The 26859-nt window shown below is 41.5% G+C and overlaps 2 protein-coding genes across 2 annotated transcripts in view; both read right to left on the bottom strand.

Moving 5' to 3' along the window:
* The window catches only part of LOC306971420 (troponin I, fast skeletal muscle-like), a 164658-nt gene extending 156415 nt beyond the window's left edge, over positions 1-8243 (bottom strand). The window contains exon 1 of the mRNA XM_079567694.1: positions 8232-8243. The gene's annotated coding sequence lies outside the window, so the exon portion shown is untranslated. The remainder of the gene's footprint in view (positions 1-8231) is intronic.
* Positions 7618-25019, bottom strand: aass (aminoadipate-semialdehyde synthase). Its single transcript, XM_079567699.1, is given in 25 exon segments — positions 7618-7791; positions 8383-8559; positions 9612-9700; positions 11731-11846; positions 11930-12019; positions 12323-12490; positions 13280-13420; positions 13486-13548; positions 13550-13595; positions 13689-13799; positions 14026-14155; positions 14415-14536; positions 19085-19152; positions 19230-19289; positions 19453-19564; positions 20253-20375; positions 20979-21127; positions 21248-21375; positions 21476-21554; positions 22419-22565; positions 22670-22737; positions 22853-22937; positions 23219-23395; positions 23548-23824; positions 24883-25019. Coding segments are annotated over 24 exon segments (2787 nt in total). The 5' UTR covers positions 23767-23824; positions 24883-25019; the 3' UTR covers positions 7618-7672.
* Between the last annotated feature and the right edge of the window lie 1840 nt (positions 25020-26859).

The following is a 26859-nucleotide window of genomic DNA, read 5'->3' as shown; positions in this document are numbered from 1 at the left end:
AACAAATGTAATACAATACAATACCACTGAGCTACACTCTCCACATGGCATTAATCACACCATGGAGATCTATAAAATCAACACTCAGCCTATGTGTGAGAGAATCGAACTCACAACATTAGATCAAAAGACTCAATAGACTTTATATTAAGTGCTCTATCAACTGAGCTAAAGTCACCTCACCACATGTGACTGTATAAGTAATTAATCTGAGCAAACTACATTTTAATTGTGATTAAATGCAACACAAATAGGTCCCCTGGATATAATGGCTTTACAAAGATAAACTTGTACTGTAAAGTTCTAATCATTCTGTCTTCAATCAAAGTACGGCACAAGTGAGATCTGAACCTACAACCGTGTGTGTGTGTGTGTGTGTGTGTGTATATTTTATCAGCAAAGATGAAGATTTTTGAATAAACCTACTGCTAACAAAGTAAATCAAACAATAGTTATGTGAAAATGTCTGTAATCCAGTGTCAAGTGGATCTATTCTGAAGCCTTAGGTTTAAACCTTGGACTTATGTAGATTTCAAAAGGCCCCTGGCTGCCTGTTTTTTCAGTCTCAATCGCTTCAACAAGTGGGTCGGGTCACGTCAGCTCAGGTTTAACAAAGGCTCTCATGACCCTTGTCTTATCAAGCAGAAAAAGAACGCTCACATACAGAACTGGACTCAGGGAATTTAAACTACAGGCCATTGTTACAGAAATTATCAATATAAAAGTGTTCTGCCTATTCCAATAATCTGGAAAAGTAATGTAACTCAAACACATTATAGGAAATACCTTTCACCAAACAAATAAAATGAAGTAGAAGCATTAATTTCAAACCAGGCTAAAAATAGCTCAAACTTCTTTTCCAAATGCTTAATTTTTAACTTTTTAGGTCAAATAGAATTTTCTAAATTATTTCTATTTGCTAAATGCCAGAAGAATGAGAGATGAGATTATTTAGAAATGTTTTTGCTACTTTTTACAAAGTCAAAAGTTTACATATACTAAGATTACTATACCTTCAAACTATTTGGGAAGATGATGTCATGACCTTGGAAGCTTGAACAAGACTGAAGGCCTTTCTAGCAGGAAGGACAGAAGTTGCAGAGCTGACGACCAAGCTTCATGTTTGGGCAGCGCTCGGGCTTCTTCGAGTAAAGCTGTGTGGAGGACCGAGCAGAAAAATGTTTCTGGCAGCTCTCGGCCAAACTGTTAGATGTCTGTTAAAAAATAAATTAAAAAAGAAAGGAAAAGTATCACAATGATGACAGTCATTTGTGCGGTGAAAGCTTTGCAGTTGTTGAGATTTGGATCAGATAGTTATATTCTTCATGAATGAAACACTTTGTTTACATTACCAAATGGTAGCTTTGTTAACTCAGATCTAGCTAAACCTGTTCTCTGCTCCCAGTTCACGAAAGGGAAAATATTTTATTATCTCAGCTAAACATCGTCTTCATTTCACTCTTTCGTTAAGCCTGTTTCTTTTTTGTCACAAAAGGTCGGATTTCAGGTCTCTCCCGGCCGAGCAAGGTGTACAGAGCGATCTGCGATTCGCCACTTGGTCGGCAAATACAGCGAACCATATTCACAAACCACGTGGTACATGTTCACAGAGACCTCCGCTCCTTGACATCGGCCAGTATTAGCACGCAACCGCGCCGGAACTTGAACCCGTGAGCCGCAGTTTACAAGACCGACGCGCAGCGTGCTGAGCTAAAGCCCGCCTAATATAACAGCCAGGGCTATGTTAATTATATCTTTAACACATTCGAACGTATCCTACATTCAAATGTATACGACGCATGGGGCTAGCCGAGTTAGCGAGTAGCTAGCATGCAGCTAACCAAAACATTAGCTTCGCGGTTAGCATGTCCTCCCCATTGAAAATATACCACACAACAGTGTGTTACAGCTTCAGAAAATGTGAAAACACACGCACACACACTTATGATGAGAGGATTAGGATTATCTGTATGTATCTTGGCCTTTTAACATGTTTAACCCTGGGAGCTATAGTTTGGTGACAAGACTGGGCCTCTGAATGAATGAATACACTGAGAATCAGATGTTTACATACACTTAATAAAAAGACACATTTGCATTTTTTTTCTCTCACTGTCTGATATAAAACCAGAATTAACCTACTTTTTTAGGTAATTTGGATTTTTTATTATTTGTATTTGCTAAATGCCAGAAGAATTCGTTTTTGTTTTGTCATAAGCTTACATACACTAAGATTACTATTATCTTTAAACTATTTGGGAAAGCCTGACGATGTCATGTTCTTGGAAGGATGCACAAGTCCTTGGGTGCAATTTCAAGATCACTTGAAGGTTTCAGGTTCAGTGGTTTAAACAATGATGGAAATGTCTTGTCATCCTGCAGATCAGAAAGAAGGTGGGTTCTGTGTCCCAGAGATGAACGTGCTGTAGTCTGAAATGTGAATATCAACCCAAGAACAAATGCAAAAGACCTGGTGAAGATGCTGAAACTGGTCAGTGTGTCGTCCAGAGTGAAACAAGTACTCTACCCACATGGGCTGAGATGGTCCGATGCCAGTTTGAAGTTTGGAAATAAAAAAAGGAAAATGACTTTAATTTTTGGAGACATATCCTGTGGTCTGACGGAAAAAAAATGTTTGGCCATGATGACAATCATCACATTTGGAGGAAAAAGGGCGAAACTTGCAAGCCTGAGAACACCATCCCAGCTGTGAAATACAGGGGTGGCAGCATCACGCTGTGGGGCTGTTTTGCTGCGGGAGGGACTGGTGCACTTTACAACATAGATATGACATATTGAAGAAAGAACACTATGTGGAAATATTGGAGCAACATCTCAAGACATCAGCCAGGAAGTTAAAAATGGGTCTTCCAAATGCACAATGATCCAAAGCAAACTGCCAAACTGGTTACAAAGTGGCTTAAAGGGGCTAGATGCAAGTTTGCCAATTTATACTCACTACTGCCATCTCAGGTCATACGTGTAACTGCACCTTCTATATTAAGCTTGTGCATGACGGCACTTCGGATTCGGACCCGAATTAACACCTTTTTGTGTAACAGTTCATGATTTTAGAGGCAGTTGTGGTGAACAGGTCTGGGCTCATTCTACACATTAGGACATGGCTGGAACATGTAGGGGGAGGAAAATGCTAAAAAGATTCTAACATTTTTAAACTCTGTATAGTCCCTTTAAGGATAACAAAGGCAATGTTTTGTAGTGGTCATCACAAAGTCCGGATCGCAATCCAGTTGTAAATGGGCATGGGCAGAGCTGAAAAGGCATGTGCACGCAAGGTGGCCTACAAATTTAGCTCAGTGCCTCCTCCCTCCAGGGGCCGCACACTTCTGCTCTCCAGCGCAACTTCATCTTGTGAGCTACATGATTTTGTCTAATAAACTCATCAACTAATTGCCCTCCTTTTAAAATGCTTTGTACCAATAAATCCTCCTAATCCCAAAAGGAGCATATATGTTCTGTATTGCCATCATCATAATTGATGTTCCAAAAAAAGTACAAAATATCAGCTAAATGCCAGATATTTTGTGCAAAGATCTGAGCTCTTTTAACCCTTCTAAATGCTTGGAATGTGTGTTGCTTATCCAAGTAAAAAAGTATGTCAAGTTCATGCACATAACGCCATGAGTGTCCTGCAAATGGCTAACCAGAAAGTGAATCTCTTGAGTCAGTTGGACAAGAGGACAAGGCCTTTTCATCATGATAGATCTTATACTCCAAGCTTATAACGCACACTTTTAGAGTTTCAGACAGAAGGGGCCCCGGGGTCGAGGCGCTCAGACAATAGAAGTGTGCCGAAACTCAGCGGTAAAAAGAACAGGCGTGGGGCAGCGCGACCTGTGGCCCGAGTCACCGATAATCCCAACAACTCCAACTCATATTCCCACTCATTTCTCTTGTGTTAATCCGCACTAAGACTGAGGGAGAAGTGCGTCTTTTCGGGGCACAAAAGTAGGTCAAGTGTCCAGACATCGTCTTGACCTGCTGCCGGATCCATACTGTCATTTGCATTTTTGACTTTTCATAATTATGTGCCCAATTATCCCCTGCTTGGTGGCCTAGTTTGCATGGCTGCCCCAAGGCTATACGGCGGGACTGAGTTTAGCAGAGGTGACGACAAGGGTCAGTACAAGACAATGAACATATGCGGCTAAAAGTGCGCAGCATACTGCCTGTGTTAAAGCCATACAGCGTCACATTTCAGCCAAGAATAGTTATTTAATTACAGGTGATTTTTACTAGTTACAATAATCTAACATGGAGTTCCTCTTCACATGTGATTGGCCCTGCCTGACTCATTTCACAACTTTGTGGGGAGTGGGACATCACCTGCTCATCTCCAAGGCTTTGCTTTTGCAAGAGGGTGTGCGTTTACATGGTTTTCAATAAAAAAAATATATATATACAGGGCCGGCCCAGGCTTCCATGGGGCCCTAAGCATAATTTGATTTGGGGCCCCTCATAAAACTGATTGGGCTCAATATTGATGATTGTGCTCTTTGTGCATGGTCCTGTGTTTAAGTAATTTTTAGCTAACTTTTCTTACTTCTGGGAAGGTTCCTTTGAAACGGTGTTAACAAATAAACACATTTCCCAAACATGAACAGTTAAAAAATAAATACAGCGAGCCACAGTTTTCACTATTTTCAACAATAAACATTTAGGCGCTTGGTTGCCTTGGGGCCCCAAGCATTTCCTTAATCTGTTTATAGGCAGAACATATAAAATCTGCAAATCAGTAACTGTAATGAACAATTTACATTGGCTTCTGTTGCAGTGACGTCACCTGCATACCCTTTAAATGTAAAAAGCATTAGAATAAAAAGGTCCCTTTTCAAAAACTTTTTATCTGCAAAAGCAATGGCCGACTGTTACGAACACGCCGAGTATCACTGGCATGTTTATTTTAATGGAGTTGCTTCCTGGTTATCTGTGTAGCAACAGATCACCAGGAATGTTCCACAGAGTGGCTTTAACAAAAATATGAACGAGAAATCAATAGCAGGGGTGCAGCAGAGGCCTTCCTTTTCTTTAGTCTTATGGAGGTGACCTCATCTGATTTTAAGTTCTATCCACTGTTCCATTGTAGCCTTGAGATATTGATCTAGCGAAGTTCTGGATAAGTCATTGGTTTGTTTGGAAATATTCATTTTCCCTGTGACGTAAATACTTTCAGCAAAAGATGACAGAGTTAGTTCTTTGTGTAACTTTTATACAACTTAAAAAAACACACACTTTTACAATCATAATATTGTAACTGTTGCTTTTGGTAAGAACCCTTTCAGTCCAGTCACTGATTAGTAGAACTTGACTTTTCCCAAACCACACATGTATCTAAAGATATATTATTTTACAATATTCATATAAAAATACATGTAAAATAAGTGTCCTCTTCATAATCCGTTTAAAGCAAGATTTCAGTCCCTAAATGGTAGTGTTCTGATAGATTTTTTTCCGATACCGATACTGTGTCCCAGTCCGATACCACGGCTTGTGAATAAAAAACTATTGCAAAAAACCCATGGTAAGCTAGATAAACAAAAAGTGTTCATGTGCGGTGCACATGAACACTTCAAACTGCAATCTCAATCACCTAAGAGTTATGGTACTGGAAGTCATCCCTAACAACATCAGAGGAGGAGACCTTATCAAAAAACTGGCCCAGAGAGAAACCTTTTGGATAAATACCTTGGGAGCTACTCGCCCCCAGGGCTCAATGAGGACATGGACTTCTCGGTCTTTCTGTAGGGAAAAGGGATTCAACCTCTGGGGATTTTTTGAGTTTGTTTTATTTTTTGTCCGCTGCCCAATACCTTGTTTTATGTAAGGTTTGGTGCGAAATGATACCTGTGAATTTTGCTTCAAGTATGTACAATGTCAAGGATCTGTTTGGTATTAGCGCTATCACCAACTTAAGATATTCCATATTTGACTTGGCCTTCTACGTTGATTTTTGAGATCTCTTGTAGTTGGATGTGTCTATGAAATGTAAACTACCATGTATTTATTAGGTGGTGTTTTCTCCATAGATGCACTGTAATGCATTCCACATCACAAGCTAGTAATGTATTTAATGTATTATGTGTTTTTTTTATTTTTTTTATTTGTTATGTCCATTTCAGGAAACACATGACTCCTCACGTGACTTGTGACTATTAATAGCACCTGTGCATGATTAGTTTTTCACTGTCTGCCCTAATGAAGACCTAATCGGTCGAAACGCGTTGGTGTCCCTCGACAATAAAGGATTTTTCTCTTCAAACCTAGCTTTTTGACGTATGGATCCTGGAAGAGCACCTGACTGGCAAAGATACTTAACCCACCCTAGATAAACAAAGTCTGTGCAGTGAGCTGCGCTGCTTGATTCTGCCAATGTTCTGCTTCCACTCTAAAGGCTAAATGAAGGCAACAAAAAGATAGCAAAAAAAGTAGGCCTTCTGATTATTGGAGGTTTTGAGTCAGCAGTGCCCCCATCTGCACTGGATCCTCTTTTCAAAAAACAATAGGGTACGGGATGGGTTTTGGTTGAAAAATCTGTGGTATCGGCATCAAATCCAGCACCAGTATCAGTATAGATACAGACGGCATGTTTGTAATTGCCCATATATGGTCATGTTTGAAGCAACCAGAGGGAGAAAACGAAGAGAAAAAAAAGTAAACTTTCTCCCCTTTCTCCACCATTACTTGCTGTATTCTAAATACATTTTTTCAACTATATAAAGATTGTGGTTCAATGGCCCATAAATACTCCAAAAACTGACAATGCTAACCAGGAGGCTACGTTAGCTTCATGCTATACTTACGTCAGCAACAAGTGCCGAGTTTGCTTCTACTGAACAATTTTCCGTGAAAAAATATCAACATGGAGCCGATTTTGGCCCGACTTTATTGGTGTGTGATAAAAATGATGATTTCCATGAGAAGTTTTCTTTCCCCTTGGTTAGGCCACACAACCTTGTATGATACATTGCCGACTGTATCTATCGGCATCGGAACAACCCTTAAAAATATACAATAAATATATTCAGGTGGACGGCAATACATTGTTAAAAGTTTGAGGAATTTGACAGATATATTTAAAAGTTACATGACTGATCCAGCGATGTTTAGATTGTCATTCTAAAGTGTTTGACATCGTTTCTTTTGTATCATCTAAGGGTCGGGTAATGGACACTGAAAATCTGGTGAAACAATCCTCTTTGTAAACATAATTATTATTGATCCACCGACAGATACATGAAATAGAACAACTTGCAGATAAATATTAGTTTTGCTGAGAGCATGTACAGTAACTGCTGCTGCACTAATTCAGTCTATAATGCACTATTAGAGACAGTGTTTTCATTCATAAACTAATACACTCTGTACACAAAACTCACATCAGTAGCATTGAACAAAAAAAAGTTTATAGTTCAATTAGCAAAAAATGCTAAATTTGTGTTTATCAATGCATCCTTTGTGGAATACTTCTGAAAAGTATTGTTATTTGGATTGTCTGTGTGGTAAAACCTCTTAACAAGTTTGAGGAAAAAACAAATGTATTGCTGTATTTGCTTCCCTGTTACCCTTTAGAAAACAATTCAATTCTTCTTGTTTAGCTTATTTCTACCTAAAAAGCCACCTAATTGCACTTGTGCTTGTGTAAAGCTGGGGTTCACTCTTGGAGTGTGGACTTGGACACGATTTGAATTCCCTCCTCCTTGAGTCGGGCCAGAGCTGGACCATACACCTCCTTCGTCATGGGAATCACCAGCCCCTTGGATCGGATTTCACCTAAAAAAAAACACAGTGAATAACAACATTAGTAATATTAGCATTATCTTCATTTTTTTGGGTAGAATTTCAGTATTTTCAGCTGCCCTTTATAATCACAGACTGAGCGACATCAATCTATCTAAAAGTCACATTTGCTGCCGCTCAGCTCAGACGAGCGCAGCATTCTATTTATCTTTTTTTGTGCTTTTATTTTTACTGCTAGAGTGTGTCCCTGTCTGGAGCCCTGCCCATTGAGCCCCTCCAGGACTCGCCCCTGACCTGCAACAATTGTTCAGCCTGTGAGCCTTGACTTGGCTGCTCGGTGAGAAAAAGCTCAGCACCTTTTGTCTGAGCTTCTGTTTTCTGTCGTATTTCAATTGCAGCAGCTGAGAAAGAGGCTTTATGCATTTCGGCGCCGCAATGTCGAGAGAGAGACGGTCTATTTAAAAAAGACGGACCAAATCTGACACATTGTACCAAATCTACCAAATGAAGTGTCGCATTCCCATTGACCAAGAGTTCACCAGTTGCTCTTGTAATTTAGTGAATAAAATCTAAATAATGCAAAATGAACAGTGCAGAACAAAACAGAAGGAAAGTGGACCCTACCATCGAGGAGCATGCGGGCTGCGATGGCCGCTGGGTAGCCCACGGTCTTGGCCATAGCAGAGAAGCCGTCGGGCTCTCCGTAAACCACCATACTAATGTGCTTGGTCTCCAGCTCTCCTGTGGGGTGTCTCAGGCCCAGGTCATTTCTCATCACGATCATGTCACGCTCTCCCTTGGCTGAACACAAACGCAAGGCAAAAGGTTATTGTGGCAGTCGTCGCCGAGAAGAAAATGCTGAAATTAGGCGCTATATACAGTATACATATCGTTTACTATCTGAAGGGATTTTTTTTTTCTTGCTAAAACAAAGATGAAACTGAAAGATGTGCAAACGTTCAGTTTTAGTTATGACTTTTCCTTTTTTGATTAGGCTTGATGAACAATTGTTTAAATCGAGTTATGCTTCGGTATATGTTTTTTGTAAAATATCAGGAAAATGGTAGAGCGGGTCGTCTCATGATCAGAAGGTCGGTGGTTCGAAGCCCGCCCCCTGAAGGTGCCCACTGTCGTCGTGGCCTTTGGGCAAGACACTTCACCCTCCTTGCCTCCAGTGTCTGCGTACATTGGTGTATGAATGAGAGTGTGAATAGGTGACTGGTTCTCTGCTTTGAGTGCCTAATGTAGGTAGAAAAGCACTATATAAGTTGAGACCATTAACCATAATATATACACAAGATTGATCAAATATAGCAGTGTATTCTAATACTGTACAGCCTCATTTTTGCGTATAGAAATTGCAATGAACGAGGCATGGTTTTAAGATAAGATAAGATAAGATAAACCTTTATTGATCTCACAAAGGAGAAATTCACTTGTTACAGTCGGCGTTCAAGAAGATCACTAAGAGTTAATAAAGTGCAGCTGATACAGAGATTATTGCACATGTTACTTTACAGTCTTATTGTACAGTCTGACAGCAGTGGGGATGAAGGCTTTGCGGTAGCGCTCCGTCCTGCACTGAGGGTGTCTCAGTCTGCCACTGAGAGAGCTGCACAGCTCTTCTACTTCTTCTTCTTCTTTAAGCGCTTTGATTTTCAACACCTGTCACTAAGAGGTTTTTGGAACAATGCAGCACAAATTAAACACAAAACTGGCTCTGCATACGCCCATTCAGTCCTTGGGCAAAACATGTCACCATCTTTGTGCTTGTGAATGAGCCACAGCATAAGTGAATGAACGAGTGGTTATTTTAGCATGCACTAAATATAATCTGTGGAATCCAATCTTACCAAATGGAAGCTTGACTTCCAGGTGTTTGGCCAAAGCCTCCAACACAGTCTCAGCGTGAGGCACCACTTCATCGCTCAGCATCCCGAACCTGAGCACAGAGAACAGGCAGACACCGCTCACAATGGGAGTAACCTTCATCAAGTCAAATTCAAAAACCTCAAATGGGAAAATTAGCGCTTTAACCCCAGCGAGCAGCGCCGGCCCACACATCCTTGGCTCGCTCTGAAGAGATGAGCAGTTTCTCTTTGTCACCGCTTCGCTGGTGAATTGCATAAATGAACAACAAGTCATTCAATTTCAGCTCCGAGCGCGTTGGCTTTCTACCCTTTTAGCGGCGCGAAGGGAACACTGCCAACAGTTCACTTTTAGCGTTGAAGGAATTTTTAGGCTTCAATGCCAGTGCGCCGCTCCCCTCCTCCCCCTCCCTCCCGCGCCTCTGATGCGAACAATGACAGCGTGGAGCCTTGCGCTGAAGAGACCCTCGGAAAAGAGTCGATTTAAATTGGAGAGTTGAGCGCGCTACACCACTTGAGCGCCGCGGCAGAATTCGGCCTTGCTCCCAAACTCGGTCGGGGAGCAAGCGGCAACTTTGAAGAGTGCAGAAGCGTCAGGGTTTAGTGAGCTGAGAGGCATGACTCGGGGACAAGTGGAGAGAACGTGAAGAGGCGCGGAAAAGATGGCTAAGCAACAGGTGTCAAAGATGCATTTGAGGCTGCGATGGCTATGGAGGAGCAGGGGGAGAACTTGTTAAATCACAGAGCATTTGGGTTGGAAGCTGCTGGAGAGGTACGTTTTATTCAAAGCAAGACTACAACAATCAACTGAGAATTGAATATACATTTGTTTGAGTCATGCAAATACGTCTGAGTGCTGATTGGCAACTTCTTTGGCACAGCATCAGCGTGAACACACCCCAACATTTTCCGATAAACAATCCACACACGCCTTCCTTTGCTAAACTTTTTTGTCAGAAGCCGCTTTTGGAGCAGTGGCTGATGTGTGGCTCGGTGCAGCTGCCAGGCCACCACAGCCTCCGGTGCACAGTGGACACGCACAGAACTATAAGTGAAGTGGGATATAAGGGACGTCAGCGTTGCCTCTGGACTTCACCGGGAAACACGTGGGTAATAGGATTTTTCTTCAGGAATCATGCAATCTGACAACATCTGGCACACGGTGAGTTCACAGATTAGGTTTGGTGTTGTGGCACTTGAAGGCGTGTGTGGTTTGTTTATAGAAAACTGTTAAGTAGCTGTTTCCGCGTCAGAGGTGTGCGCACTGATCTACATTACCAAAAAAACCTATGCAACCAGACATTCGCTTTACCGTTCATATTAAACTTTATTTATGTTGTTACTGACGTTAGACCGATGACCGATGTACCAGGGACACAACCCCGGGATTATTGCTATAGCAGTGCTTGAACTTCTCCGTGAAAGAGGGAAAACCTCTAACTGTTGCAAACAAATAAGTCATAATCGATGATCACGCCCTGAGCCTGTGCTTTCAGCGTGTATACTTCAATTTAAGCATTAGATTAAACATTGAAAAATTAAGCTATTTGGAGTGATTTTACTTCATTGCATTCAAGCAGGCTTTTCTAGGTAATTAGTTTTTGTTTTCAATTTGACATGATACATGAATTCTATAGGAAGAATTAAAGGCAGCACAATGTAAAGAGGAAAAGAATGTGAAGGTTTCCATAGAAGAGCAGTGCGCTCAGTGCTGCTTGTCATGAACCACGCCTAAGTCGACACGTTGCATTTTGAGTTGCGCTTTCCTGGCGCAAGGACAATCTCTGCTTTATAATGTCAAAGCACAGATGCTATTTGTGCTTTCATTTCTTTAATTACATCAGAAAACAATAAACAGCGAACCGGATTTGAACCCAAGACCTTTGAGCGAGCGACCTTTGGACTCCAAGTCCAAATATAGAGGAGCAGTCATTCTCCCCTTAATTCTGCACTGGCTCATGTAGAGCCCGGAGTTAGGGATTCTCAAATTTCTGAAGAGAACGTAGACGCATCAGATCTGATCATTGCGTTATCTGATTTTCTGGAACATGTAAACATATCCAGTGACTGAAACGTGAGCTGTAAAGTCTGATCAATAATTCACCATCTGAGCGTCTCCATCCTGAAGTCATTTTTTTCGACTCGTTGATAAACAGCCTCTTCAAAAGCCTCTTGGGTAATGGGGGAGGGCAGCCCCATTTGTTTGCACAGGAGATCTTTCTGTAAGTGACACATGCCACAACACCGTCAGGGCAACGTACTTTTGGGCAATTATATTTCAGTTTCAAAATGAGACTTCTTACCCAGGTAATGGAGGAGGAGTTCTGCTCGAGGAGGGGGCAAGTGTCGATCAGGCCAAGTTTGACAAAACCACCCATTGCATTGGAGAAGCCCTTAGTGACACAAAACCAAGATTATTCTTGCCATTTTCTAAAACTAGTGTATTTCCTTTTTTGTGTTGGAGGACCAAAACAAAGCTAGAATATTGAGTTTTTACATTAGACATAATGTAAAAAGATCACATTATGTTCCTATTTTAAGGGTTTGACTGAAACAGGAGACATACAAAATGTATTTCATTCTAATAATCATAAATCTTATGTCTGTATAAAAACTGCTGCTAATAACAAGTAAAGTGACACTGTATTTTTAGTTTAATTTGCATTGCCATTTTAATAGAAATGTTTGACCATTACCTTAAAGCGCAGTGTTCCTCTGAGCAGAGTGTGGGCGCTCTGTATCCCATAGGGCTCTGCGTATTTGGTGCTGTCCCGGTTCGGGTAGCCCTCCAGGTTAAACCCAGGGAAGAAGTCTGTCTTAACAGCGGACTCCAACAGGGACCCACCTCCCGGGATTTTTTGCACCTACACAGGAAATGATATATTATACATTGTGAGCTTTTTCAAAATGTCATCTTCTAAAAAACATTGGTTTGAACTTGGTCGTTAAAATTATTTTGTAACACTTTATAATAACTATACCTTATTCAGCCTAAATGAGGCATAAACACTTAACTAATGAATTGTTCATGATGAATTAACACTTCTACTTAACTACTACAGTGAATGCCCAACTCATGATGAATACTTCTCATTTGGCCTACATGGTTTTTGAAGGAGGCACTGACCTAGACAAATGTAAAGTAAATTTGGGCCATACTTCTATATAATGAATTACTGCAATTATTTGTGGATATGTTAAAGTGATAGTCTGTAAGATTGAAAAATAAAGAATCAACCCGCCCTGCCCTGCTGACTGGACCGGACAGGTCGGTTCACAGGAAAGCGAAGAGCAAAGAGGTACTTCAGATCTATACCTAGTCTGCTTGGAACGCAGCATAATGTTAGCTTTAACAAAATTAATTAAAAGTGCTGCAGAACAACTCTGCAAGCTGCTGGGTCACTACAATCTTAATTATATATAGTGCTTCCCTATTTACATGAAGTACTCAAAGCAATCTTCCATTAAGGATCTACCCACTCTCACTCATACACCGACACAATGATACCATCTGCAGAGCCACTGATGTCCCGATAGTGTAAACGCTTTTCTGTGAACGACACCTCCAGTATTTAAGATTTTAAAATCTCAATTGGTTTATTCATGTGGACACATCAGAGATCATAGAAATCCTTGTTTTATGAATCCCTTGCCTGTCCGTCTTTCAGGTAGATGGCAGGGCTGATTGTGGCCAAGAGGACCCCATAAGGACTCCAGCTGAACTTGTAGCGCAGAGGGTTGTCCGAGCACTCGGGAGCGGGAAGACCACCGCAGAACGAGATGTAGGACTCCACCTAAAATATATATTAAATAAGAAACTGCACTGAATGTAAAAAAAAACCTGTGACTGGTGACTCACTGTGCATCCGTCAGCTTTAGCCTGGTCGATGCACTCCATGGCCAACATGTGGTCAATGCCCGGGGTCCAGTCCCATCTCATTCACAATGGTGATGCCAGCCTCTAGTGCACTGACGTACAGAGATTCACATCAATACACATTTTACAGCATAGATTTGACATAAAAGGGGAATAGAAAGTACTTCAGAATAATACACCCTCACCTGCTCTCCAGGTTCTTCATATCTGGACTCAGGTAGCTGGCAGTCACCATGTTCTTCTTCCAATGGATGCAGCGCTTTGCCACGAGAGGATGAAGTGCGTACGGCAGCAGGCTGGCGCACAAAGCAACAGTTGGTAAATAAACTGATTAGAGTAGATAATTATGCACAGGGTGAAAAGAGCACAACGTCAAAAGAGTTGACACATAAGTGGGGCTTGGAATTCCATAATGTGTTGTTTCATAATATGATAATAGTATGAATAATAATAATAATCATAATCATCATCATCTCCCATATAGATTTTTTGTACAAACATTCTCCTGCCTAAGTACCGTACCTGATGACCAAGTCGTGATCTTTGACCAGAGAGTCCAGATGCCCTTCCTGGCTGCTCACGTCCAAAACCACAGGTATAGTGTTGGGGTATTTGGTGGACAGCTCCTCGGCCTGTCTCAGACTCACAGAGGCTAAAGACAGGACGGAGAATTGAGTGACAAAGTATCAAAGGAAAGCAGCGTTTATATCAAATCAAATGTGATCCATACAAAACTGTATATTAGGAAATTGCATATTCTAAGAAAGACTTTGATGATAAACTCTGCTGTGTGAAAATCCATGTGAAATATCTTTAGAAAGCCTCTCATTGCATCAGAAAATGAACAGTTCAGTTTGTAGCTTGTTCATGAAGGTATTCCTATTAAAGATGAAACCGCGTCTTGAACTCACCCACAGTGACTTGAGTCTTGTCGTCCCGGGTCAGGTACTCCACCACGGGACCGGACACGTACCCTGTGCCCAGCATCAGCACGCGCTTCATCCCGCTCTTCTTCATGATCTGAGCCCGTTCCCTGAATCACAACAGATCAAACAAGTCCGTCCGGTCTGACTCCTTAGTGAAAGCTTCCAGTGTCACATTTTAATCTTTACACAACTTTATATGTAACAAATCAAAGGACTTTGCCCCCATTTCATTGGGCTGGTTTGAACAGTTGATTCTTTGTCATGTCGGGGGTGAAATGAGGAAGGAGGTCAGTGAGAAAAGGGTCATCGCATGGGCACAGCCTATCATATTATTGAATATACAGCAGAATAGTCCCGCCCACCTTGAAACCTGCTTCTGAAAAATTATTATATTTTTCACTATAATGGGCAGATTAGGCAAACCATCATTCACTTTCACACAATCTCCCAATTCATTAATACCAAATAATGTACAACAAAAATGATTTTTACTGCCGGGGCAGGTTCAGGGAGCGCCTTCAAGAGCCGTTTGTAGAGAACATAGTTAAAAAAAATATACATAACCCCCCCATTCATTACTCAATTATCAATGACCATTTCCAAGTGACCTCCAGCGAGCGAGAATCAAAACACTACAGATTCCCCAACAAACCCAGTGAATCATCTTTTAATCAAAACGAGCCGGCCGTCGAGCTCGTGGCTTCAGTTAAAAAGTCTGTGATTTCGCATGCTGGATTATGTCAACGCCGTCATAACAATACCTCCTTAATAAAGTCACCCGTGGCATTAATAACCCCCGGTCCGCCTTAAATCCCCACAAGAGTCAGCGTCTAATTGGATGAGACAAGCCACGAGCGCAGCATCGGCCCGGGTGGAGGTCCGAGCTGCTGGCCTCTTAATTAGAAAAGAAAAAGGCTTGAGACGTTCGCTTTCTGTTTTCTTAAGAAGCGCCACTCCATCACAGGGATTAAAGCTTTTGAGGCATAGCTTGTCTGGAAAGATGATACTTAAGATCAATTAGTAGGTGGAGGCGTCTTAAGAGATGGCCTAAATATGAAGATATAGAAAGAAGAAAAAGCAGAGAGTTTGTTTTAGACAGCTGTTGAGGAAAAGTAATCCACACATTAAGGACATGCAGAGAAGTCGCCGCAGTTGTTTCGCCGTTAAGAGGAAAGAAAATCCAAGAGCAAACCTAATCCTCTGCTGAACAAACAAAGAAACAGGTCATTTGTAAATGCAATTTGTTTCAGGCCGAACACAAATGGTTTAGTAAAAGAGGACGGTAGTTGTAAATGCTGTATCTAAAACATGAAGAAAAACATGTAGCAAAAGCGATCTTAAAGAGACACTGCAGAACATTTCAGGTTATACTGGAAGGAACTGTCGCAAAAGGCCGATACATAAATGAACAGATTAATCATATCAAAAGCAGCTATTGCTCAGAGTGACTCTTAAAATACTCTTGTGGGTTGTGGGGCAGTGGGTTATCAAAATAGAGTAAGTAAGCAGTTCGGGCACATATTTGAAGTAACTATTCTACTAACTGGGTGAAATGTGACGCAGTGTGATTTGAGGAAAACGTGCAATGATTACGGGATTCTCCGCACGGCCTCGTGAGCAAACCCATGCATTTTATCCAGACCTCTGGCCGTTGATATCTTGTAGCTGGATTTACCCTACAACTAATAAATATAAAACAATATGACAACAACTACTAAATATACACATGCACATGATCCACGTTCATTGAAAATAGACAAAAATGATTTAGTTGCAAGGTGCTTCATGCAAACCAGCACCAATAACCCATTCATCGGGACAGGGCAGTGATGGGAGCAGACAGACGGAGCGGGCCGTGGCGGTTTTGAACAAGACAAGAAAGACCTGTTTCTACTGAAGACCAGGATGGTCTTGCACCTGAGTCGTGTTAGCACACGAGCCATGCAAGAGCCGCACTGTGCGAGAACAAGCACAGGGTTAGTGGAAGTTTGGGGCTAAAGCAAACTGCTGCGTGAGTTATGAGGGAGTTAGACAAGTAGCAACAGAGTAAAAGCTTGAAGCCCCCTTTCCATAGGAGTGGACCAGTTCAGTTCACTTGAGACCAGTTTGTTTAGGGAGGGGCAGCCCCCGCAAGTTTGTGTTTCAAGTGCCGAGAGCAAGGCCTTACAATTTAGCAACAAACATTCTAGAGTAACAACACTGAGGTAGGGCTGATACAGTATGGAGAATCATAATTTCTATGCATGTCAGATTCACATGGCTGGAATTGTTTGTCTTTGTTGAGGCGTCTGATGTCAGCTGGCAGTGATGAAGATGCTACTCAAAGCTGGTTTACCAAGTTTGGGTCAGTCTTGTGAAAGCTGCTTGCTGGGCACCCAAACTCTGACAAAGACCATTAATCTTATCCAAATGCATTTGTTCCAAGGTGTAATGTTGCTTGAGAAAAGATCAGCTAATCGCCACATACTACACTGGCTGGCCAAGAAATCATTTGTCAATTTTTCCTGAAATATGGGAACATTCAAGATCCTTTCTTTTCTTAGCGGTCGCCATGATGCCATATAGATGATATATTATGTCTCTTACATTTGTGAACAGCAATTGGAAAAACAAATTAATAAAATAGACTCTAATAGAACCTGCCTTTATTTGTGTCTTCCAAGCCTATACCAGCACTGGTAAGTCTTTATTTTATTTCTTTATTTGAGAGTTGGGTTTTTAAAAATACTCTAAGCCGCTCCATTTTGCCAGACCGGCATGGTTGCGTTCCCACATTGCATCACAGATGCGCCACCTTCGCAAACAGTGAGTTAACTTTGTACCGTAGAAGCAGACAAACGCTGCAGCTCCCCCGCCTCACAGGACACCCCCAACACACCCCTCACCTTCACCAAATGTCTGAGGCAACAGACACAGTGACAGTTAGCAGCCAACACAGTCAGAGTTTAGCATTATCACAGAAGTTTACAAACAATAGTGAAATGATAAACATCTGACCGACCTGCTCGGATGCAGCTGAAATCCTCATGAAATGTCCATGTCGTTTGTTTAATAATCCAATATTTACAGGGAGCCGCCAGGTCTGTGTCCTCCTTATGAGGAAGGCAGGCAGCCGGAGGCTGTGAGGCGTTCAAGGGTTGCGGGGGGAAAAAAGCTCAGCACTGTAAACTTAGTTCTAAATGGAAGTATTATGTTCTTAATGCAAAAAAGGACTTACATGAAAGCTGCAGTTTAGCAAATTTATAAGTCTTTTCTTTTTCTTTTTTACTTTACTACATCTTACATCTGAGATTGCTGTATCTCAATGAATGCAAACAGAGGAGCATGTGGTCTATGGTGTGGAGGGGAGTGAGGGGTGTAGGTGGGTGAGGGAGGGAGGAAGGGCCAGAGCAGGTTCACTACTGACACTGACTAAACACAGCTGAGGGCAGCTTTAAGCAAGTCAGATTATTGAGGAAAAAAGAAAAGAAAACGCAATAATGCCCAAAACAATTAGGCTTATTATGTCTTATTTCATTTAATGTTTTCACATCAAGTGTAGGCATTTAGACTATTGTGTAGAGATGGCCAAAATTGTGGAGAGAAAGATAACTTTGAATATGCAAGCCAACTACTGACTCTCTCAAATGTCGGACCAATCAGAGTGGTGACATGCCCCAAACCCGGTCCGGCCGGCAAACCACTCCAGCCCCCAAGGCTGAAGTGGTCCGGGGCTGGAGCGATTTGTACCCCCTTTAGGGAGCAGAGCGGTTCACTCTTGGCTGTGGAAACACCCACAAAATGCACCGGTCAGTTCCGGTCCACCCCTATGGAAATGCCCCTTAAATCCAACAATACCTCTGCACTGCCAGGCAAGACACGGCAGGTGTCACTCACAAATATTGACATATTTTGCATATTTTACATCCACGTGCCTTGTGAAGGGTCCCGGAGATTATGCTATAATCCAAATATGGTATTTTTTTAATTATTTTTTTTCTGGTACAGAAGAGCAGAGAAATGTGTTGTGCCTGAGCACTGGTTACAAAACTTTAGGGCTGGTTTTCTCAATATTAGGTTTTTGCTCGACTCAAGCAACAACATAGCCACTTCAGAAGCTCCTATGGACTCCAAACTTTCCAGCCTTGGGCTTAACAAGAAGTTTTTTTCAGAGGGATTTTTAATATCTAATACCCAAGTTTTTACAGATTTTTTTCACTCATGATTAGTTTATTCAACAAGTTAACAAAATAAATTTAACTCTGGATCTATCCATTATTTAGTCACAAAAAATATAGGGATTTTTTTTGCACAAAATGCCTTATTTTTATATGAAAACATAAAATGACATAAATATGAGACAAAATGTATTGCAAGTTTTCTATCAGTAATGTTCAGTAAAAGTTTCAAATTAAAATCCCTAAAATATATTTTTTTCCCCCATTCACCTGCAGTGTCTCGCCTTTATTCAACCATTTAACTGTACTGCAAAAAAAGTCTGAAAAAGTTCTTTACAGCTTATTCAAATTTAGTTGTAGGACTTGAGTTCATTGCTATACCATTGTACTACATGTCAATTGTAATACATTTTTGGGAGAAATGTAGGAATTTGTCTTATAAGTTAAGTTATCCACTAAAGAACAAAATAACACAATGTACATGATTCAAAAACATACCTTTCTTCTCGCAGTTTATCAATGTACTCAAACTTCGGCGTGAGTTTCCCGTTTGAAGTTATGACGGCCTTTAAAGGTAAGACATTACAATGCATATGTGTATTGTTCAAATGTAAAAAGGCACATTTCTGAAGTTGGAACTCACGTCTCGGACTTGTGGGCTGAATTCCTCTTCATCCAGTGGTCTGCCGGCGTCTGAAGGCAACTGGAAACACCACCGCATTTATCAGAGAAAAACACAAAGGCAGTCTGTGTCTAACGGTTACCACCATAAAGCAGCGCTCTCCCAAAGCAAACAAAGCACAAAAACGCAACGCCGCCACCAGACGCAGCCCCGTGTCACCTGAACGCCTCCGAAAAGGTCTTACCATCTCCCAAATGTAGGGGAAGAGGCGGTCGCCGAAGTACTCGGTGGCCTCAATGGGCAGCTGAGCGGGCAGGTTGTCGATGGAGCACATGAGAAAGCCATTTCCCTCCACACTGCCGCGAGACAATAGTGATGATTAAAATGAGGGTTTAGAAACGACAGGTGCAAGGACAAGAGCTTTATAAGTACAAAGTACATGTTTGTATAGCAGTGTGAAATGGGGAGCAAAATGTCAGCGCCAGGAATTAATCTCACACACTGAGGCAATATATTGCAATACGTCTGTTGTTTCAACCGGTTTTATTCATGTCTGACTGATAAACATTTAATATAACCTTGGACATGTTAAGAAATCTTTCTTATTCAATTAATTCAGGGCAAAGTATTGCATTGCTATAATGACATGTATCGCAATACATATTGTATCAGTTCTTTCCGGGCCAAAACAAATGGAAAACTGACACAGGACTAATCCCTCTAGATAGAGATTCTAGCAAAAGGATTATATGCAAAAATCTAATTTTCCAACAAGAAAATGTAAAAAGTATTATTTGATCAAAAGAAGGCATACACACTTGCCATATTCACAGCTTAAATATGTGGGATATATATATATATATATATATATATATATATATATATATATATATATATATATATATATATATATACACACACACAAACACACATATATATACGCATATATACACACCACAGCAGAGGTTATTATAATAACAATGGCTTCTTACACTTGTAAGGCTGTTATAAAGACCTGTTTGAACTTCAGGGAAAGTGCTTTACCTGTCATGGTCTATGTGCTGGTCGGCGTCGTACAAACAGAAGGGCTTATCGATGGTGGTGCACTCGTTCATGAACTCTATAGAGCCATCCGTGTCAGCCGATATGTCACAGATGGCTAACAATCTGCGGAGAAGGACAAGAGGTGCCTTTTTATCAGCGCGACCTTCTCACTCTGCACTCGCCCTGTAAACACGACGCAAAAAAGAGGTAAAGAGCGCCGACCCCTGACCTGTAGAGATATGCCGCCGGCAAACGCCATTGAGCAGTCAATGCCACTGTCGCTTTCAGGTGTAAGGACAGGACATAGGCTGCATTAAGAGGTCTATTCCAATGACTTTATTCAGAAAAAAGGGGCACGGTTTATTTGATTTCTTTGAAAATATAACTAACATCAAAAGGGAAGTTGATTCGGGAAAAGGTTAAAAGTGATAAAAGAAGTATGCATGTAGTCGGTCTAGTTTAGGGTTAAAAACATCATAAAACGTTTTCATAACTGTATGTTATAGGAATGTTATAGACGGTAAAGGAAATGTGACTCCTGAAGGTCATGTATAACTGTAGAAAGCCTTTGGGAAGCTGCTTAGAAGGGCTGGAGAGGCTGGAGAAAATGTTTTTTGGCTTTTTGGACTCACAATATAATAATGAAGAGTTACCTAAATCACAATTATAGCTACAGCAATATCTTAATGTTTAAATGCTTTTTGAAACTATAAGTGCATGCCTTACTTGTGTGGCAGAGCTGGGGATCCTTCGTTGCGCGGGAGAGAGCTTTTGGGTGGCCTCATTAACTTTTGGGCGTCTAATCTTCGCAGGAGTCGTGGTGTGTGACGGTCCCAGTAAATGCCGTTGATCAGGCAAGTCGTGTATGGTGCGACCTGTAAGAGAAGATTAGTTTGTCGATTTTAGCATCCGTGTTACTTAAGGGTTTTCATTTAGTTTGCAGCTTTCTTCTAAAACCGACGAGAGCATGATGCACAATAATGGATATGACTCACGCTGGTCCTGAAATGGGACGTGTACAGTTCAGGGTGGTTCTCGTACTCCAGCGGGTCATAAAGGCCGTCACTTTTCCTCATCAGGTGGTGGTGCCGACTCAGGACAGTGGCATAGACTTTGGTCATATCTATAGACAAAGAACAAAACGAAAGTAAAGCACCAAAGACTCTGCATGTATTAACAAATTGAAGATTTTTTATTTTTTATTCATCAAATCAAACGCTTACCTCCAGTCTCCGAAACATCTTTCAACTCGTGAGGCTCCACGTATTCGACAGGAAGCTCGTTGATAATGTCTTGGGCACCCTATAGTAGCATAGTAGGTAACATGATTATAAATACACTGTCTGGTGTATACCACATAGGAATATATAATTCCTATAATTGTGGTATAGGAATTATATTCAAGCAGACACAGTTGGTATTATGGCAAGGGCACTAGGATTTATTTTATTTCATTTATTTTCTGATTTTCTCGAACAAAACAATGTAAAACGTATTATTTAATATCAAGGGAAACCTGGATTTAAATAATTGTTCTGATCAGCTGACTGCCTGAACATCCTGAATGACCAAGTTATTCCATCAGTGGATTTCTTCTTCCCTGATGGCACAGGCATATTCCAAGATGACAGGATTCACTGTGAAAGAGTGGTTCTTGGAGCGTGAGATGGTTGGGCGCCGCCACATAATCTAAATCTAAACCCCATTGAGAATCTCTGAGATGTGCTGCAGAAGGCTTTGTACAGTGGTCACACTCTCCCATCATCAATACAAGATCTTGGTGAAAAGTAAATTCAATACTGGATCTTTTGACATTGCAGGAGCTTATGGCAACTGAATATTAGTGTATGTGACTGTTTTTTCGACATTTTTCGGGCGGTGTAGTAACTCCAATTCAAGTGTAAATAATAATTATTAGTATTATTATGTTTTTCGTTGATAAAGATCCTTCAAGCCATTATGAGAGTTTGTTTTGTTGTCTAAAGAAAGGCTTTTTAATTAACCATCAAAGAGTCTCTTGGAGTTTTTTGTCTGCTTTTTCCATCTGGCTGATTATATCCGCTTGAACTTTCAATGAACTTTCAATGACTGGATATACTTTTAAACCTTTTCTGTCACATCCCGTGTGCGCTTATGTTTACTGATGGGGAAGATTAAAGTTCCTACCTTTGATACATTTCCAGTTCCTGTGAAACAGAAAGTCACTGGTCCAATGGACTTCGGCATGAGGCCCATTGAGATCTCATACCCACAGTCCCTCACCGCCTGGATGGCCTGGCTCACGTTTCTGTAGTTGTGGGCCATACCAATGTGCTGTTCACCAAAGAGAAATAGTGCGAGTCAGTAATTTGAAAGTTCTTAAAGACAAAACTGTTCTTCAATAACAATATCACAAAGTGTTTAGGTTGAGCTCTTACCATAAAGGGCGTGTGGTGACCCAGTGCTAGAAAACGAAGCCCCAGTCCGTGCAAAATATTTATCATTCCTAGAGACGAAGTAATGACAACTGATTAGGAACACTTCCCCGTCTGTTTGTGCGCCCATGGCCACTGTCATTTCTATCACAGTGTGCACAGAGGAGGGGAAAATGGTGAGAATACCTGCAACTCCAGCCCACTGGCCGAAAGCCACAATCCGGAAACCGTTGGCATCCACCATCTTTTCGTAGTCAATTAGGCGAACCTCCTGAAAAAGCAAAAACGACAAGGCTTATCAACTGGAAGCATACACAAAGTAACTTAGCTTAAATGTCCTTCCAGGCTGTGGAAACAACTGCCACCTCATTTTACTCAAGCTCAACACCTGATAAAACAGTAGCTAAATAATTGTAAACTCCCCTTTCCAAAAAAACACCAAGCACCAAAGTGTCCGGGGCAGCGCTTTAGACATGTGGAAGCTAGATTTACTCGCCACTGAGTTGTGAAATTAGTTCTGCCACTTCCTCTTCAATTTGTATACGTTTGTACCTTCTTCAGCAGGTCCTCCAGTAGCGCCATGTTGGCGTCCTGAGCTTTGATGGTGTGGGAGAAGAAAGCGTAAGTTTTCCTGGGAATAATCAGATCCTCTGGCATCCTCTTCACTCCGACAATGAGCGATGCTTCCGAGATGTCCTCCTGTATGACGGCCCCAGCCTTCATATAGTACTGAAACGGGGAAACACGTGTGAGGAGTTACGATCATGTTAAAAATGACAAGATTTATGGAACTACATAAACTGAAAATAATAATACGAAAGCTTTTTATTTTATGGTCAATATAATATGAATAATGTTGGCTATTTCCCACAATGCCTTACTTTGTCGTGTATTGCCCTGCGGTTGGAGGGCTGCACCAGGACTTTGACGCCGGCGTGGGTAAGCTCCTTGACGTGTCTTGGGGCCAGTGGTGCTCTTCTCTCCCAGGCGTTGATGTCCTCCCGGCGGATGGCCATGACTGCTCTGTGGTGCTCATATCTGCGCTGGAGCGCGAGGCAGCTCCGCGTCCCTCGGTCTCGGAGACGCAGCACTCTCAACATGGCTGACCCTTTATTCTGTTCAATACAGAAGCACACGGCCGCACACTGTGGACATCAGCTGAGGCAGAAGACACACAAGACACCAAGGATGCCTCACATAGTAATAAATGCCAAAATTATGAATTACTGTTAGTGTTGACTTTTAACATGCAGAAAGATTCTCGTGCTGCACACATACTGTGTGAATGATTTCATATTTTGTTTACTTCAGGTCAAGCAGAGGTTGCCATTGGGAGAGCACTGCGTCGTAACAGGTGATTTAGACACACAATTCACTTCAAACAACCCCGACAATGATCATAAGTTTGCAGAAAACAGGAGAAATTGCTTTTTAACCATATTATGCACCATGGACATCTCATAAAACTAACCAACTATTCCCATATAATCAATAATCAATTTCCTGTTTACTTTGACTGGAACACTAAGTACAAGTACCAGCAGTTAATGTTACTCAATGTTTCAAAGCCACACTGACATACTGCAGTGTATCAGGAGGACAGTGTATCTAAAGCTCACACGAGGCACAGGAATGGACTGTGGAAGGTCAGGATATTCCAAATAACTGAGATCAGAGGACTTAAAGCTATTTAACCAGTACTCTATTGAAAATTTAACAAAAGCTCCCGCTCTCCCTCTATTAAGAAAGACTGGAAGTTAGATTAAATAATTGGAAACCCCTACTTAGCAAAGGGAGTGCTCCATTCAGCAAATGAAGAATATGCCACTTGTTTGAGAAAACAAGTGGCAATGGTAATGGCAACTAAGAAGTCAACTGTGTGTGTCGTGAAGCTTTGGCATGTATGTACAGGCGCCCTGGGGTTGCGAAATATGAGATCACTTTACCTACATGCTGGTGAATAAAGAACTAAAGACATACAGATACAGATACATCCAGACACTTTACAAAAAGAATTGCCTTAAAGGTGGAGAATTCTGATGCCAAAACTGCAGCAGTTCGTAGTCACTTTGGACCCTCAGCATACAAACTACTGTACCCCCAGAATGTGCCACCACGCACATGGGACAGTTCCGGTGTTGTGCCAAACTATTTTCAGAAGTGAGCAACTTGGGAGACGCCAACCATGCAGATATTCGTGTAGAGACCGGACCCACCTGGTGACTGTTGTATGTGGATGACCTCTCCGACCTCCGTGGAGGAGAAAAACTGAACACACACAGTTCAGAGACGGAGTCACCCTGAGCAGAGGAACAGAGCCGTGGGACTTCACTACACACACGACACGGCAAGATGCTTAACCAGTACACTTCCGGGACAGCTCTTCAAAATAAGACATGAACTCATTTTTAATGTTGTTTTCTTTTGCAAAACAAATCTCGGAATCTGTTCCAAACTAATTAATTCGTTATTCAATGCCTCTTCTATATTCATTATTAACAATAGCTTTTGTTACGTTACGTTTGAACAGGCGCCACGTTTACTTTGAAGGTGCCGCGGTCAGAATCCGGCTTGAGCTGAAGGAATCTGGAAGGTGGGTTTGTTTTGGTGAGCTGCTAGTTCTGCTGGGCGGCTCTGGATTTGGTTAAAATCAACAAACAGTAACGTTGGTGGTCTGATTAACATAAATAGAAAGGCATATAAAGTGCTTTAAGCCAAAAGCATGTTATGGTGTCATCAAAATGCACGTTTGTTTACATGACGTCCGTGACGCGGGCTGCTCCCAGCCAGCTCTGAAAGTTTACAGCGGCGCATGCGCAGATGGGGGGTTGGAAATGCGCTCGAGCCGAGAGCGAAGTGCAAGGATGGAGAGAGATGGAGAGAGCGATGGACGTGCGTGCTCAAAGATATCGAAGTAGAAACCCAATAGTGATAACATTGAGTTTCTACTTCGATATCGATATTCATGACACAGGTGTGGCCTAATTGGTCATCACCTACAGCTGTGTATAAAATACCAGTGCTCATGTCTCAAAGTTGGATGACTGTGGAAACGTCTTGATCGATACAACATCAAATCAAAACAAAATGTCCAGGTGAAATTTTCTAAAGCATCTTCTTAAGAAACATAATCTGTAAGGCAGTGTCAGGAAACTGTGCCAGATTGACGACACGTTCTTAAGTAGGGAAAATACTTCGCACGTGGGTTCTGAGTTTGGTGAATCTAAATTTGGAAGCGCGTGAGTGTGTGGACTAATTAGCATATGTCACCGCCTATGATTCGCCATATAAGGACAAAAAGTGCTGTGAACAACAGGCAGCCAGAGGACAACAGAAGAGCCATTGGCGCCACGCGCTCAAAGAGCCACCAAAGATGTTGGGCACGCGACTTTTCTCTCATTACCTGTAGGCTACATCACAAAATGAGTTTTGCTTCTCTTCCCCGGGCCAGTCCTTTACTTAAATAGAACAGCGGTGTTGACGTGCAGCTCGTAACGTACGTAATCGCAAGGTCGTGATCGAGGCTGACATCAAATAACGTCAAGGCATCGCATTAATGCTATTTGTGCACGGCGGCATTCAGAACAGTTTAGTAGGCTAATACATTACTTGCCATTAATAACAGTAGGCCACAAGTGATATACCAACTGTATACCAATCTGTACAGGCATCTGTAATTTAACATAATTATATTTACATATTGGAATTAATTAATACATGATTTAATGAATATATTTGACTCAGAATATTGGGTTCCATAAGGAGCAGGATTGTGAACAGAACTGGAGATTTTTTTGTGCGTAAGAGTCCTCCTGAGAGTTCTTTACAGGATTTGTTTTCAGCTAAGAACAAGTTTTGTGAATGCCAAAAACCTTCGTAACAGGGCCTTAAGAACAAATGTGTGCGTAAGAACGTGTCGTGAATGAGGCCCATTCTTTGCGACTCTTTCTTCGCTTGATAGCTTGCTCTCACCGCTACTTGGCTGTTTAATTAGAGACAAAAGGGAGACCAAACTTATTTAGGACTAACCAATAGCGTTTTTGTTTATTTGGATTATCACTTCCACCCATTGAGCCAATAAAAACAGCTTATTTTCTATGGGGATATTGGTGCACACACAGAAAGGGTAAGCTCGTGCAGGCCTTTAAAGCGCATCACATACAATGTTTTCTTCATGGTTTGTTGTTGTCGTT

Source organism: Gobius niger (assembly GCF_951799975.1).
Source record: "Gobius niger genome assembly, chromosome: 12".
Classification (NCBI taxonomy): domain Eukaryota; kingdom Metazoa; phylum Chordata; class Actinopteri; order Gobiiformes; family Gobiidae; genus Gobius; species Gobius niger.
Note: the sequence above shows the minus strand (reverse complement) of the source record. Positions and strands in the feature narration are given on the sequence as shown.